Raw genomic sequence first — 16,259 nt, forward strand, 5'->3', positions numbered from 1 at the left:
AAGTTGTGTACACTCTAGCCACTAAATTCCTGGGAATTATTTCATGATCCATTGGGTAAGTGGAAGAAAGGACACATGCGAAGTTGAGAATAAAATTACTTTGGGTGTCAAAGTCCCAAAATCTGGTTTGATTTTGACCCAATAGTAATTTCACACATAATGAATGCTTGCATGCTTGTTCATAGAGAGCAAGGCTTACTGTAAGTGTTGAAAAGCAGTGGGAGAAATCCTTCACTTTACTATAAGATGCGTTCCAATTTTCAGTAGGAATCAGTTGAGTTGCCTGCAATTTTGGATAATTTTCAAATATGTTCCCTTTGATGCACAGAAGAAACATTTCTCTAGGGCCAGAAACCCCATTTTGGCTGTATCCATACTCTCGTTTAGCCAGGAGGTACGTAAGAAATGCTGTGAAGACCAGTATCTCAAGTTTGATTTTGAAAGAGTTTGAAGCAATTTATGTTTTCTTGGATATCATTTCAGTGAACAGTGTGATAGAAAAAAAAAAAAAACAACGAAATTTAATAACAACAAAAAATATACAGAAAGGTGCTCAGGAGAAAAAACAAGACAAGCTTTTGGGCTGAGCTTGCATGAGGAAGTCACATCCCTGATAATGACACAATGGTCTTTGAGAACACAACTGGCTGGTTAACCAAAGCCTGTTGGGCACTGAGGTTTTCCCTGACAAGTTTGAGAACAAGTCTCACTATCTTGCCACGCACAGACTAGCTGGAAAACAATCCTTGACAAAGCACAGACATACATCTACTGCTTGGAAAACATGTAAGAATGTAATTAAAACTGATACTGTAAGTGTATTAAAGCTGCAACCAACACAGACAGTAGCTTATAAGGTAATAGTACGCTTGTACAGATCCATGCATTTGTCATTTGAGAAATTAAAGGACAGTTTATTTTCCCAATTGAAACAACCTTATTATGAAGCATGAATGAGGTCTTCTTTCACTAAGAATAAATGAATCCCCTGCCTGAAATCTGGGCAGCACCAGGTTGCACAGTTGGTGCAAAAGGTACCCAAATGCAAGAGAAGTTCCAGACGTATTACCAATAAATCATAGTTCTAATTTGGACCTAAGCCTAGACACTATGCAAGCTCAGATCTAGGATCCATACAGTGCTCAAAAAGTAAAAAGATCCAAATTAACCTGCCTTTAATGTCAGTAACTCTCAAAATCCAATTATTAATTCAAACATTAAGTGTTACTAGTTCACAGGATGCTGCTGTGTAACCCAGTGTGACTTACAAAAAAAAAAAAAAAAAGCTTGCTTGTAAGCAAGCAAGCACTTTTGTTGCCTTGATTCCAAGTGCTGAAAAAAGCTCTTTTTCTTTTTTTCAAAAAAGAAAAATCATAGTTAATTTGGCTCTGTACTTGTTTTCTTTTTCTTTTGATTTCTGATTTGCGCTTGTACAACGTGCTGAAACATGAAGATTTATAGACAGAAAGTTTGCAGTTCCTGATGGGACAGAACAGGAACTCTGATGACATAACTAGCAACAAGGCGTATTGCTGAACTAGTGCAGGAAATGAGAAATACAATTTTGCTGTGGTACTCATGTCTTCATCTTGGACACATGGGCTACTGTGCCCTTCTCAAAGATACTGTATTGAGTAGGAACACCCAGGCAGAAATGAGAATCAAACCCCAGAAAAGCAATGAGACAGAATGTTTGTTTGTCAAAGACAGAAAACTTCAAATGACAAATAAAAAAAGTGAGGTATACTGAAATCAAACTGCAGAAGACCTCATAGGCAAAAAAAAAAAAGAAAAAAGAAAAAGGAAAAAAAAAAAAGAGCTTAACTAGATTGGATATAACAGCCCTTGATCAAAGAATATTTCCCACTGATCAGTTAAGGCTATTGCTTAACACTGTGGAGAAGCCTGAGTTCTGTTCTGTGCAATAACAAATCATTCTAGCCAACTGAAAAATCTGATGAGAACTCTGCACAGTACTTCTTGTCCCCAAGGATCACTATAACAAAATTAGGCAACTCTTGAAGCTACTACAGAATTCAGCTCTCATGAATCCATTACTTATTGTGCTCACCTCTGCAATAGCGTCCATCAGATGCCAGCTGGAACCCCGGTTTACAAATACATTTAAAACTGCCATCTTCATTGATGCACATCCCATTCAGGCACATATTCCTTATGTTGCATTCGTCCATATCTGAAAGTGCATATAATAAGGATAATCTTAATACTGTTTACATACAAGAACTTCTACTACTTATATCCAAAAGATAATTTCCTATGTGGTTGGTCAAAACCTTAAAAGGGTGAAAAGGTACATGATTGAAGAGGTCAATCTGAACGTAAACAGAAGCCAGGTTGGAAGCAGAGTGCATTTGGAATGGCAATGAACACTTGCGTTAGGACTAAAAACTTCTGTAACTTCTGTTTGATGAGCATAAGACTTAGGATGTGGGAGACTCCCAACACAGTACTCAAGCATGCAGAAGCACTCTGCATTCTGCTGCATTTTCATCATTGCTTTCATTTAAAATAAAACATATTTCTCCCTGGACTCAGCATAATAGGTCACATAGGAAGGTACTTAGTAATTATTGCTTCACACTGGCATTATTCACTCTCTGACCTAATGGCACAGGATGAAGAATTCAAATAGGAAAAGGTGGAGGTCTCAGACAGTGCTACTCTGAATTCTGCACAGCCAGTTAGTCATACACACACAAGAATTCTGTGCTTGATTTAAGTAAGCTATTACATCCTCTTTACTCTTTTACTCTTGATCCTGGCACAAATCAAATCCATTTTGGACATTACCTACAAGGAAACCAGGACTATTTACTAGTGTCATGTAAAGAATTATACACAGTTACATTAAGGGACGGCACAGACCCGTGGTCTTTACTGATTACTGTGTGCAGATGTGTTCCTAAGAACAAAACTCAATGCATTACAATGCCAGAGATGAAACTGTTTCATAAGTGGATGCAACAGACATTCTGGCAACATATGCAATGGAATTAAAAATGTTTTACCAGACTGCTGATGTCCTGGTTCTTATTACTATTAGCACATGGTATTTGGTGGGAAAGGAAGAAATCAGAATCAAGGGTTTTTTTCCAAATTATATTCATTTTCAAATGTATTTAGGCAATACAGTTCTGTAATTAGATATTTAAAAACTAACTTAAAGTGCTAAACTATATCTAAAAAAGAGTCAGGGAAAACAGTTTTAAAATGTCTGTCTCTACTAAGGATTAACAGAATCACTACTAGCACATAAAATCATTGGATCATAATGACATTACAATGTATTCAGAATCATGCTATTTTCCTTAATACTGCAGCTGTCTTGGACAGAAATTACGCTTCTAGACATAGTGTGTTTTCTTTTTACTTACGGGCTGTCAGACAAAAATAATTTATGATTAAAAAAAAAATTGTGTATCTATCCCAACCAGGAATTTTGGCATTAAATCTTTGAGCTGAATCACTGAGATAATATTCTGCCAAAAATGTTTCTAAGAACAGTGCTTGAAATTCCTTTAATGTATGAATAGATCATTGGGAACCCTCCCAAGGACCTTGGGAAGCATGATAAAGAACATTCTTCTTTTTTCCCCCTCTTTGCTAAAGGTCTGGGAGGTAGGAACACATCAATTATGTTTACAAATTTTTCCTAAAATGGTTTTTATAGGTCAGACCAGATTGCATCTGCATAAAACACATTTCTAGTCACCCAGTGAGATCCCGTAAAGCATATTGTTAAACACACAGTAAAATCAGGCAGCATGTGACTTGTGCTCCGTTTTAAAATGTGCTCCATTTTAAAATGTACCACTCCCATCAAAGAAACTGCATTTTGCGATAGTGGTATGTGCTATTTCTCCTGCTGGACAGACATCCTGTTGAGGTTTGCCAAGCCAAGGCTCCAGAACTGGCTGCAAAAGACAGTTTACTTGCCCTCCCAGATACAGCAAAAGGGACTTAGAAATTCAATTCCTTGCTCCTTCCCTTTCCCCCCACCAAAGGTCCTTTTCTTTTTTATTGACATGAACAATCTCTTGCAACTGTAATTACTGATACGGAGTCACTTCAGAGAAGTCCTACCTTCACAGTTTTTCCCATCAGCTGCCACTTGAAAGCCAGCGTTGCACACACAGTGAAAACTGCCATCTGTATTTATGCATCGTCCATTATTACAGATACGGCCATTCTGTAAACATTCATCAATGTCTGAAAGCCAAACAGAAAGAAAAATAATGTTTGGATTTTTTTCTTTTTTATACTCAGGAGGAATTTTTCCCATTTCCCCATTCCCATGGTTTTTAACCCTACATGGAAACTATATTCACCTGAGAAAGAAATTATTTTCATTTCCATAACCAAATGCTAAAGGTGTGGAAAATGTTCATCAGCTTGAAATTTCAAGTTGCTGTGAAAGAATTTCAGTGAACATTATCCTGCAGCTTGCTCAAACATGAATCAGACCTTTTTAACTGTTTTTTTTTTTTTCCATTTTCATTCATCATGAAAATGTTTTTACTGAAATGTAACTTAACAATAGCTAACTACTGAAGAAAAGACAGGGGAAGCTTGTTTTTGTAAGGTAGGAAGAAAGATTGAGATTTTCCCACCTCAGAAGATATTTCTCCTGCTTATTTTATATTTGAAACATCAGCTCCTCATTTCCCCCTCTCTGCAGGAGGTGCTTGGCAAGTGCTTTGGAGGACCTGAATAGTGATATCACACAAGGCTGGCAGCTCTCCCTCGCCTCCAAACGAGGGGAGAGGAGATGCTGAGACAGACTGTCTAGACATTTTTCAGATTGCTCAGTGTTCTCCATCAAGGCCTGGACCATCTCCCAGAGATTCCTGCACACAAGGGACTCCGTTCACAGAGATCTCAACCAGCCTATGCAAATGCATCTAATGTGTAATCACATCATCTTCACAAATATTTGGGGGGTGCCCTTCTCCAAGCCCTCTTGATATCAGGACACTGCTGTGCTTGAGGAAGGAATAATGGACGAGGTGTCCTCCAGCATGGTGCTTCTGATCTCTAGACAATTATTTGAGGGACAACTGATGTCGCTCAAAATTCTGAACTTCAATTTGCAGCATTGTAGTTCTGGGAAGCTGCTAAGAAATCCATTAAAATAAGTGTTTTGCCAGCAAGGAAGCAGGCCAGGCAAGAGCTGCTCAAGTGGCAGTGGCCACTTACATCTCTTGGCATCCAGCAAAAGTATACAGGCTTGATAAACATTTTCTCAACTGATAAAGAAGCATAACTGATCAGTAACACAGTAACACAGAAAGTGAGGCTTTTTCGGTGCTCTGTGCCTTTTCCTTACTTCCATGGTACTCAGTTGTCCCCGAGCTTGGCTTTAGTTACTCTGCCAGCTTTCTTCCTTAGGGTAGGCAGAAATGCTAAATCATCTCAACATTTTCCTGGCCTTTTAGTTTTTTAGGGTTCATTAGGATCTTTGCCTTCCTGCATGGATAAAGATTTTACTCTAAAAGAGGGCAGATTTAAGTCAGACTTGAGGAAGAAATTCTTCACTGTGAGGGTGGGGAGGTACTGGCATGGGCTGCCCAGAACAAGGAGTAGATAAATATCTGGTCATCAAGAAGACTTCGTTTTTCAGAAGGGGATGTAAGAATACATTTGCAAAAGTGTATCAGCAAAGACAACATTTGTGTATGCAAAAAAATAAAATAATATACAAAATAGTAATGTAAAATAATTTTACAGCAAATGTTGACTTTGGGAGGCTCCAATGCTATACGCATATTTTGCCAAATACATCCCACTAGCCTTTTTCTTTTCCCTAAACTAGTCCTAAAAATACCTTCAGAAAACAAAGATTCTGCACATCTTAGCACTTCCTGAACTGCCTGTCAAGCTAGCACAGTTCTCATAGATTGCAAAGGAACTGCTAGCTTTAATGCCATTAAGCTACTGGGCTTCTGACAAGCATGTGTTTGTGTAATGAATCAGTCAAATTAAAAGCGTGTGACAAAAATGACTCATAAGTAAATTCATCACCACTGAGACTCCACTTCAGCACTCCTTCACCACTAGTAAGTTGAGTTATGAAGATGCTTCTACAACTTGGCTGTTTGGCAGCAATTAGCAATACTCCCAGCAACACACAGCAGCGGTGCTGGCTCTGCATGTCACACTGGATTGGAGTAAGCTTCTGTACCACAAATACCTTCTGGATTCACAAAGGAAAAAACACACTAATGTAGCTAACTTTCTTCTGGCTCTTTAGAAACTGCTTCAGAAAGCAAAAACAAGCTAGGATTTCAAGCATTCAAATTTATCCTACTTCATTTAGATGCCACATTTTTTATGGAATATCAAAGTAGTCATTAATTCTCCTGCATGTTGTCTCTTATTATGGCTTAGTGATATAATGTTGCATTCATCTTTGCTGTTCAATTAGTATCCCAGGACAGTTTTGGAGTCTCAGAACCCTTATCACTGAGGAGTGATGCCACTCCTGCAGGAAGGCAGGATGAAGACCATCAGCACTGTTACTGAGACTGTTCTTCAAAAATACCAAAAATGGGGAGTCTACAGCTTCCCTGTCTAGCCTTTTCCCATGCTCTGCTACTTTCTCATACCTTATCTAAGCTGTCATTGTTGTACTGTTCTTTGATTTCTTCCTCTTACAGTGGAGAGGAAGAACACATGGACACTGTGCTCTTCATCCACTGGAAAATTTTTTTTTCCTTCCACCTCTGTTAGTCTTTCAATGATCTCTTAACAGTCTTTTCTCCAGCTCCAACTGGATTCTCAATTGTCCTTAGGGTCCTCATGTATCAAAAGTAAAAATGATTAAACAGTTAAAAATAGTAATGTCTTTCAGTTCAAAGCCACAAATGATGCCAAGATACTTCCAGCACAGGACAAAATGTCTTTCTTCATAATCCTGCTCATAGAAGCCCAGCTCTGGCAGATTAACCATTTCAAAACAGTACTTTTACTGCCTTATTTGATCATTTAAAAAATAAAATAAAATCATACATAACAAATATTAAATGCTGCTTAAAAATGATTCTTCCCTTCTAGCATGAATACAGTAAAACAGATTTGGCTATGAAACAGTGATTTACCTCGGCACTCTGTTCTAGTTGGTGTGCTCTGATACCCTACTCGACACTGGCACATGTAGGATCCCTGGGTATTCACACAGTCTCCACTGATACATGGATTCTTCTCACATTCATCAACATCTGCAAAAACCAGTATATTTTTACTAAGACATTGGCTGAAAGGCAGTCAGGTCTGCAGAGTTATTTTATTGTTTCATAGTTGTGAAATAGTGTGCTGCAATCTAAAAGGAAAGGGGACACCACTGAATTGCCAGTAACAGGACATCACATTCTAAGCTAAATAAGAACTGGGAAACTCAGCAAGAAACTGAGAGTACTCAACAAGACAAGATACTGCAGTAAAGGCCTCAATCCCATACTTAGGCATTTCCGGCCCCAGAAGTTACAAAATTTTTGACAGAAGCAAAATCTTCCATGTATGAGACAGCTAATCCTTGTTGTTATTATCAGGCTCTATCTGAGTTCCAAAATCAAAGGTCTCCAGAGTCCAACGGGATACTCCAGATCAGATGAAAGAGGATTTGTTCATTTTACTAAGTGTGAGTTCATGACTGCTTTTTAATTTTTTTTTACAATAGTTCATTTGCATACTCAAAGAGCTGGTAGCTTTCTGAATCGGTTATCTTGAATCACTAAGGAACACATAGTCACAGGTTAATTAGGAATTCTTATTTTTGTATAATTCTGTGACAAGTTACCAGATTTGTTAAATGCTGTCCTAAAGGCAAAGCTACTCTAGAAGTAACTTTACAGTTGAAAATGGTTTTTGCCACCATTTTAAATATGAAGTCTATTTACTGTTGCTTGGGGTTTTCTTTCTGAGGATATTTATTTCATATAAGAACTCAGAAATCATGTAGAAAATAAAAAGTTGGTTTAGAAATTTCCCCCATTATTAAAGATAGAAAATCTCATACCAATACATTCCCCTCTAACGTCCAGTTGGAATCCCTTGTTGCACTTGCAGCGGTAGCTCCCAGGAGTAGGAATGCAATGCCCATTAAGGCAGAGATGCCGGAACAGCTGGCAATAGTCAGTGAAGTTCACCGGCAAGATCACTGAAACAACAGAGTTAGAAAAATATTTTAATAGCTCAGCATAATCATTTTTGGTAATCTGCAACTTGGACAGCATTTTCCATAAAAAGTCAACATTTACCTTCCCTCACAATGTGAATTACATACTACAATCAGCACTGAAAGAGAGAAAGTAGCACTACGTCTCTAAGAGATCTGTCTGAAAACAGCTAGCAACTACTGCCTTTTTCATTGTGGCAAATCTGATACGTTTTTTCCTTTCATCCTGAAAAAGAGAAAAAGGAAGAGGAATCTACTCACACCTAGGGGAAAAGTGAGTGAGTGGCACCCCAGATCAGCAGAGTTGGAATAATGGTTCAGTTATCTCTATTTCCACAGACAGCCAGTGAAAGAGGGCAGGAATAACGCTGGAAGGTATGTCTATACGGTCTTTGGCAGGCAGATGTGAGCTGGCTCTATTCGTGCTCCCAGCTGACTAGAAGCTGTGCAGCTATGTCAGTGTAGTGTCAGGCCTGAGTTAGCATACTTTGCCTCTTAGGATTATTAGCTCAGCTTGGTGCTGACCCAAGACTAAATAGCTTCAGCTGGTGTCAGTGCAAATGGAGTCTGCCTGCATCTGTACAGAGCATGGGTGAAACAAACTTGTGCTTATTTGCAAAAGACTATGTGGTTACACCAAATGTTTTCAGGTGGTACATGCCTACAGTAGACTGTATGTTCACTTAGTAAATTCCCCAAGAAAGGGACAGAACAAAGAATGCATCACTATGCTGCTCTGGCTTCCTCCTTGCTCTAGGGAAATCTTACCCAACCCAATGTATCACCAGAACAGTTCCTTCTTCAAACTGGATTTGCTTCAGTGCACACCAGACTAATATTTTTATCTGTACATCTCCTACTTGGCCAAGTAAGAGCGAAGAAAACAACTTGAAAGAAGCAGCTTTCTCATAGCCAAGCCCTTTAAAGTAAGTAACAGTCATAACTTAAGAGCACGTTCCACAATGTTGACATGCAGCAAAGCTCACAATAGCCTTAAACAAACATAACTATTATAATATATACATCTCAGTACAGATAGTGAGGATGTAATGCTGGAATCCTATTTTAAGGAGAAAAACACTACCTATGAGGTATACTTGCCATAAAATATATGGTAACCAGGCTATGATTAGAAGGATATCCAGTTAAGTGCCAGATAAAGTAAACAAGAGATATCATGAGCTGAAGGGAATATACTGCACCTGAGAAATGTATTTTTAAACAGAAGCTAAATGCAAATGGCATAGCAAAAAGTAAATATTTCCTTCTTACCATGAGGTGGTGGAGCCCGAGACGGATAGACAATTTCTGGCTGCGGAGGGACTAGGGGAGGGTAAGGACCAGGAAGAAGGGGTGGAGGAATGCCTTCAGGACGGCCTGGAGGAAGGTCAGGTCTTGCTGGCAGCAGAGCAGCTACTGTGCACAATTTGCGATATTCATCTGAAATGTGAAAACATGGATGCTGTGTTAGACTGCTGCAGCATATCCCATTTTATCCAACTCTCCGCCTTTTCACAGCATTTCAGATAAGCAATAACAAATTTTAAACAATCTGGAAACCCCGAGCCTATATCAGTTTTCTTCATAGCAATGAGCTTTGTTCTGTGAATCAAATCATTAATCCAAAGCAGGATATTAACACTGCTTGTCAGAAGAGTGTTAGAAAAAAGATAACAAAACTGACATTCTGGATATGGAATTTAACAGTGAGGCTGCGATCTGGTCTTAATCTAATTTTAATCTGATTTTAATCATCAGATCTTTGATGAACTCAGTGAAAAGTTTACCTAAAGAAGGACTTTTGGACATGATCCCAAGTTAATTTAATACGAAGCTTGCCATAAAGTTAGAAAAATACTGAGCAGGGAAAAAAGCCCAGTTTCAACTGGATTTCTCAAAAGTTAGTCTCCTAAAACAAAGAAATATAAATATTAGCCAAGAGGCAAAACCAATTAGAGAATGAATACACTAACACTATTTCACCGTCCAAAGGAAGTTTGCCAGTAAAAGCAGAAACCAAACAAGGTGCATTCTAAGGAGCATAGAGAAACGGAGTCCGATCCACAGTAAATTCCTCCCTTCCCTAATGAGAAAATGATCTGTTTTGCTGTAAACAAAGTCTATACTGAGTGTCATACATTCTTTTATTATCTCTATTAATGGCATCTGTCCTACTAACCCACTTTCCCTCCTGCCCCCAACTCTTTTGTCCTCGGGAAGTGTGGTTTTGGAAAATTTGATCCAAAGAATGCACATAGAGTATCACAATTAAAGATCACATTTCCAGCTGACCTGATTCATGTCCGCAATTTGTGTGTACACAAATTACTATTTGTGCAGACAGTATCTTGGAACTTTTAAATTTTAAAGTTTATGGCATAACAGGGGAAGGAAATTATGAAAACAAAAAGCTAAAGAGATGTATGAATTGCTGAAGCAATGTAAAATGAGAACTGAAAAACAAGTTCAGTGTTGGGAGAACAAGGCTGAATATTTCAGCCTTCAACACTTTTATCACACCTTTTTTTCCACCTGTAAAACATATTAGAAATTCATCTGGAATCACACAGGCTTTTTAAATAAACATGGTAGTCCAAAATTCTGCCCTCTCTAATTATTATCATGTTTATTTTAATGCTCTTAGGTAATCAGTTTGTTTTATTTGTCTATTCATTTCCTTCTAGTGCTCCTTAGGGTGATTTTAATCTTTAAATCATTTCAAAGAAGTATTTATTGAATTTTATTTGTTTTGTTCTAGCATTCTATTTTGCTTATTCATAACTAAGAATCTGTTCTCTGTCAGTGGTCTATCTGTGATAAAATAGACACAGAGAGATTCAGAAGAAACAGCATCTGCATAACTGCATACACAAACTCCACTATGCAAATGTTTGCTAATGATGGTTTTAAGAGTTGATTCTCTAATCATCCATTCTCTACAACCCACTGATCAGTCTCTGTGAAAGAAACAATACTGTATTTCTTTTCTACTCTGGACTGTAATGCCCAATTATCCAAAGGCAATTCACCAAGATCAGAGGCCTTCCACACAAAAAGAAGTCATGGCCTTGGGGCTGCCCATTTATTGAATGGAATTAGCACACATGAAGGAACTGTTTAGGTGAGAATTGAAGAGATGCATTAGTGGATGCCTGAGACACCACTTTTAAAGTATTTTACAGCATCAGTGGTGAACACTGTCATTCCACATAAACAATTATTGCCATGTTATGCAAAGAAATACAGTGCAAGCCCTTTTTATTGCAACTTTAATCTCCATGTATAATTTCCAGCTATAAACAACCTATTTTATAGTACCATCTGGTCTGCTGCTCACATTGAAAATGCAACCACTTGGTTATGTTATGCAGCTAGTGCTCCACTTCATATTGCTATGTATTCCCATTTCAGAACTAGAGAGACTTTGGGACACTGACACACTTCACAGGCAGCTCTAAATTCCTCATCTCGCTTTCTCAGGATATACTGAGGAATAAATGAACACAATTAAATAATGACAGCAATCACTTGCACATGTTTAAGGCATTTCAAATAATTTCGAAATATATTTGAAACAAGCAAGTTTGGTCTCAATCTATATCACAATCCAAGTCAGGATAAAAATAGGGAATATAACCATAGGGACACCCCATATGGATTTTTGCATCAAAAGTCCTGGATTCTAACTCTTCCTCATTCATCTCTCAGTCAGCACCATGAGCTGAATTACTTCACTTTTCCACCCAGCTTATTCAGCAGTCAGATATCAATAATTAGAAAGTATGTAAAGAAAACAGGGATTACCTCAATCTGTTAAGATTGAGGAGATGCCTCCTTCCCGTTTCAGATGAGTATCAGTAGATTACACTATTTTCTTAGCATTATTTGTCAACATTGGACATTTGTCATATTTAAAAACTATTAGTAAAATAGTGTCAGAACCAGGAAAAGACCTTCCAGAGTTCTGATCTTGGATCCCTTCTCAGTATTACGTTTCCACTCAAAGAATGAAAACCAAGAAATACAAACACTCCTGTATGTGACCTCTGAGAACTCAGAGCAATACTGCAGTACTGTTATGACCTCAGTTCCTCCCTAAACCTTGCACCTCTCATGAGCTTTGCCCTAGCAATCCTTAAGCTTCTTGTACTCTTTCTTTCCAAGGCAGTCCTAAACAAATTCAAAGACATATTTCCTTCACTCCCTCACACTTAGTTTTACAATATTCTCTAAATTCTAATCTCATATTATCTGGGGATCCTGATACACAGCAAGGCAATAAAGTACAGCACTTTTTGATAGCAGACTGAAATTATGTTCTTTGTCAAATTCTGGTACAGCAGCTCAGAAAGCTAGGTATAAGGGAAAGGAAACAAAATTACAGAGGGATCTATTAGAATGCTCTGGAGGAAATAATTTGAGCCTGAAGAGGATGTTGAAAACAAAGATCAAATCAGGCTACAAATCATCAGTAAGCAACAGATCAAGTCCTTTGACTGTGTTTGCTTGCTGTAGCCCGTTGAGGGGTCCTGAGCAACCTGCCATAAGAGACTCTTCTTCAAGCAGTGGGATTAGACTAAATGATTTCCCGAGGTGCCTTCCAGCCTCAATTATTCTGTACAGTGCTGTAATGAAAACATTACTGATAAAAGAAAATGACTGCCTAATTCAGTGCCATAAAAATACAGGTGGATTCATACCAGTGGATCTGATTGGGCACATTTCAGGGGCGCTGGCTGCAGTAGAAGACCAGCATCGGCCGCTGTCACAGCAACACTGCATTTTGGACAAAGGCTGTGGGAGCTGATTGCCACAGCGCCCATTGGTCAGAGTAGAGAAGCAGTATCCAGGACGCACATCTACCAAAAGAGAGAGAAATGGATATGTAATCATGAATCCAAAGAGGAATATGACTTTAACAGAAAGGAAAAGCCCTGCTTTACTTGGTTTATTACACAATCTATCACTTGCAACATCACAAAAAAACAGAAAGCAAAAGGCACAAAACCAGAAAAACATTGATAAAATTTTGGCTACTTGGAGTTCAGTGCAGGTGAAATACTTTCTGTGTGAACGCCGAAGTGAAACATGCGATGTCAATGAATCAGAGAAGGAAAAAAGAATGGATATGCCTCAGTGCCTCCAGAGAAAAATTCCAGTGTAATCCCTATTAAAGATAGTAAGAGATCACCGCTGTTTATGCTTTGATTTGAAAGACACAGATATACAGCAGTAAACTCAGTGTTGCATCTCTCAAAGCAGTAATTCACTTTTCAGTAGTCATGGCTTTCCCAGCTGAAGTATGTCATGATTTGACAAGATAGGCTTGCAGGCAAGAAAGAGCAGCACAGCTTTAACTAGTGCCATCACATTGTTTATGGAGATGTGCTGGCTTCCTGTCTGAAAAGAGCGAGCACGTGCTGTACAAAGAACATCTCGTACCCAGATTTCATACAGTTAGTTCTAACAACATTGTACAGAAGATCCCCTACCTTAGAGAAGGGAGAGAAAATGTGGATGGAAGCAAAAAATAAAAATAAAATAACCTTGTGATAAATATACAGCTCTGAGCAATTGTTTAACAGTAGGTCACATCATGTCAAATTCAATAAAAGCTGAAGTGTGACTTGATGCTGCATGATAAACCAGATCAAGTTTGTTTCTAAAATACATGAGCATTTGCTATCAAAGTGTACTGGAAAAAGTTGCAGGTATCACCTTACAATGGCAGACACCATTTACTAACGAAACAGCATCTCAGTTATACAGGGCATGGTATATTTATCTGCCCTTCTCTCTGCTTTTCAGAGTTTCCTAGATCATCTAGTGGATATATATGCATAAAAGAGAGAAGTTTCTTACTATTCTGAGGAAAGTGATATATAGTGATACGATGGGAGAGTCTGTGATGGTTCTGCATTAGTGGAGCCCTGAACACAGATATTATTGACTGTACAGCTAAAAAAAGTCAGTTGGCCTTTGTTTCTAAATTTTATTTAGTTCAACCTTATTATCATATACTGGAAATCTGAAATAGAAAAAAAAAATTTCAGTTCTGTAACTGGCCTTCTGGTACCCAACTAAACACATACCCTCTTTAATCTACCATTTTAAAACCAAAGAAAGTGCTGATGCAAACTGTTTCTCACTGCAGCTGCTGTAATTTTCCTCTTCATACAGAGTAGAGCTGTATTCAAATGGTTGGTGTGATGTTGGGGTGCACTGTAAGGAATGGAGTATTCTAAACAACACTATCATCATCTCCTGCAATCTGTCCTTCTCAGTTTTGGCCAGTATGAACTTTTGAAACATCTGAAAGCAGTAATGGGCAGAAGAAAAGGATCAGATGGGTTCTTTGCAAGCACAAAATGTGTCATAAAAAAAAATAAACAAAGAACAAATATCTTTTTCTACCTACAGGTGTAAAAGCTTATCCCAAAACCAAATCATTTTCAGAAAAATATGGTAAGCTTGAGAGGAAAAATGATAAATCTTTTCATATTCCTAATTACTGATTTTCTTATTTAGTTTTTTTTTTTTCCTTTTTTTTTCTTTTTTCATTTTCAGTTGCAAAAGGGAAAAGACACAAAAAAAGGTCAAGAACAGCTGGAAACTACTTTTCTTGCATTTCAGAAACATAAAATCATTTTCAGCTTTTAAAACTTCAATATTTTTCAGTTAAAAAAAAAAAAGACAATAAAAAAGCCCCATGGATATAAGCTTTCAAGAAAAATAAGCTTGCTTTTTTTCTCTCTTTAAATACATCCATCTAAAAGTAAGATTGAGATCTTTAAGATTTCTTCATCACATTCTCCATGTATTTGGTCAAGATGTCCTACTTTTGTTCCTACTCTCCAGCTCTAGGAGATACCATCTTTCGTTTGCTTACTCTAATCTCTAAGGTTCATAATAATGGAACTCCAGTTCCCCCTTTGGATATTTGTCTCCATTTGAGTCTCATAAGGGAAATATTTCTCAGAAGCACTTCCTTCTCTGTAACAGAATAGACACACTCAGCTCCTGCTTTTCACTTAAGATAGACATGTAATTGAATCAAGAGTACACGTTTTGCCCAGCTCTAATAGATTCAAGTTCTATCCCTGTTAATATCGCAAGTATGTGATATGCCTTTTAGACTTTACTCCAAAATATCTGTAGATAATTAATAGTGCTTTCCATTTAGCACGTTTTGCCTGGGACACTAAGCCAAAATTTTAATGATGGCATATTACTTAACAAAGCCTGTAATCACTTAAATCCCCAATTCTTTAGTTAAACTACTTCAGATTGCAAATGCAGTGGGTAAAAAATACTGGAAAAGTGCAGGAATGTAATGCAGGGGTGAATACTGGGCAATCCTGACTGAGATATAAGTATAAAAAGTAAAAAGAAAATAGCAATTGAGCTTCTCCATAGAATTTCTTTACTTCAAAAAGCTGCATAAACATCCTTTGTAAATATTAACTACAAGCAGAAATCAGTGATCCACAGTCATTTGAGAGCTGTTCATCTGGGGCTATATAAGCAATGCTCCATCAGCATTTTAAGTGAGCAGTACATATCTAATCTACCAAAATGCTATTCTTGATAATGGAAGAAATACAGTTCATTTCTCTCACCCTGCAGAAACAGCATGGCAGTAGAATATATTTGAATTGAATGTTTCAAAATTAATCATCATCTAAATTATTTCCAGAACTCTGAAGAGAATTATTATCACTTGGTACTTTTCTCCATGAAGTCATTTCTGTTCAACTCTTTTCCAAACGATTTTCTACCAAAGGTTCTAAATACAGCAAGCTCTCTTGAACTCTGGTGCTCTTGAACACTGTGCATGAGCCTTTAAAGTTTACAAGCTAAAACCAAGGAAATAAGTCTTTCATTTGATTCCTAAATAATGACAATGATTGGTCAGAATTCAGCACTGGCTGTCAAAAAAAGTAATTACTGCATTAAATTGAGAGAAAGGAAAAAAATAAAAGTAATAAGATATGCGACCTGCTGCAGAGCATGCTATATGATTCCCAGAAGCAACGTGTAAGTGCACTAACACCGCTCTTTCATG

The 16,259-nt window shown here is 37.7% G+C and overlaps 1 protein-coding gene across 1 annotated transcript in view; it reads right to left on the reverse strand.

Moving 5' to 3' along the window:
* Positions 1-16,259, reverse strand: part of FBN1 (fibrillin 1) — a 147,478-nt gene that overhangs the window by 72,582 nt on the left and 58,637 nt on the right. Inside the window, exons 10-15 of the mRNA XM_085233531.1 lie at positions 12,895-13,053; positions 9,467-9,634; positions 8,036-8,176; positions 7,119-7,238; positions 4,105-4,230; positions 2,072-2,194 (exon numbers count right to left, since the gene is read on the reverse strand). Coding sequence (XP_085089657.1) covers positions 2,072-2,194; positions 4,105-4,230; positions 7,119-7,238; positions 8,036-8,176; positions 9,467-9,634; positions 12,895-13,053 — 837 coding nt within the window. The remainder of the gene's footprint in view (positions 1-2,071; positions 2,195-4,104; positions 4,231-7,118; positions 7,239-8,035; positions 8,177-9,466; positions 9,635-12,894; positions 13,054-16,259) is intronic.

Source organism: Meleagris gallopavo, chromosome 12 (assembly GCF_905368555.1).
Source record: "Meleagris gallopavo chromosome 12, MGAL_WU_HG_1.1, whole genome shotgun sequence".
NCBI classification, from domain to species: domain Eukaryota; kingdom Metazoa; phylum Chordata; class Aves; order Galliformes; family Phasianidae; genus Meleagris; species Meleagris gallopavo.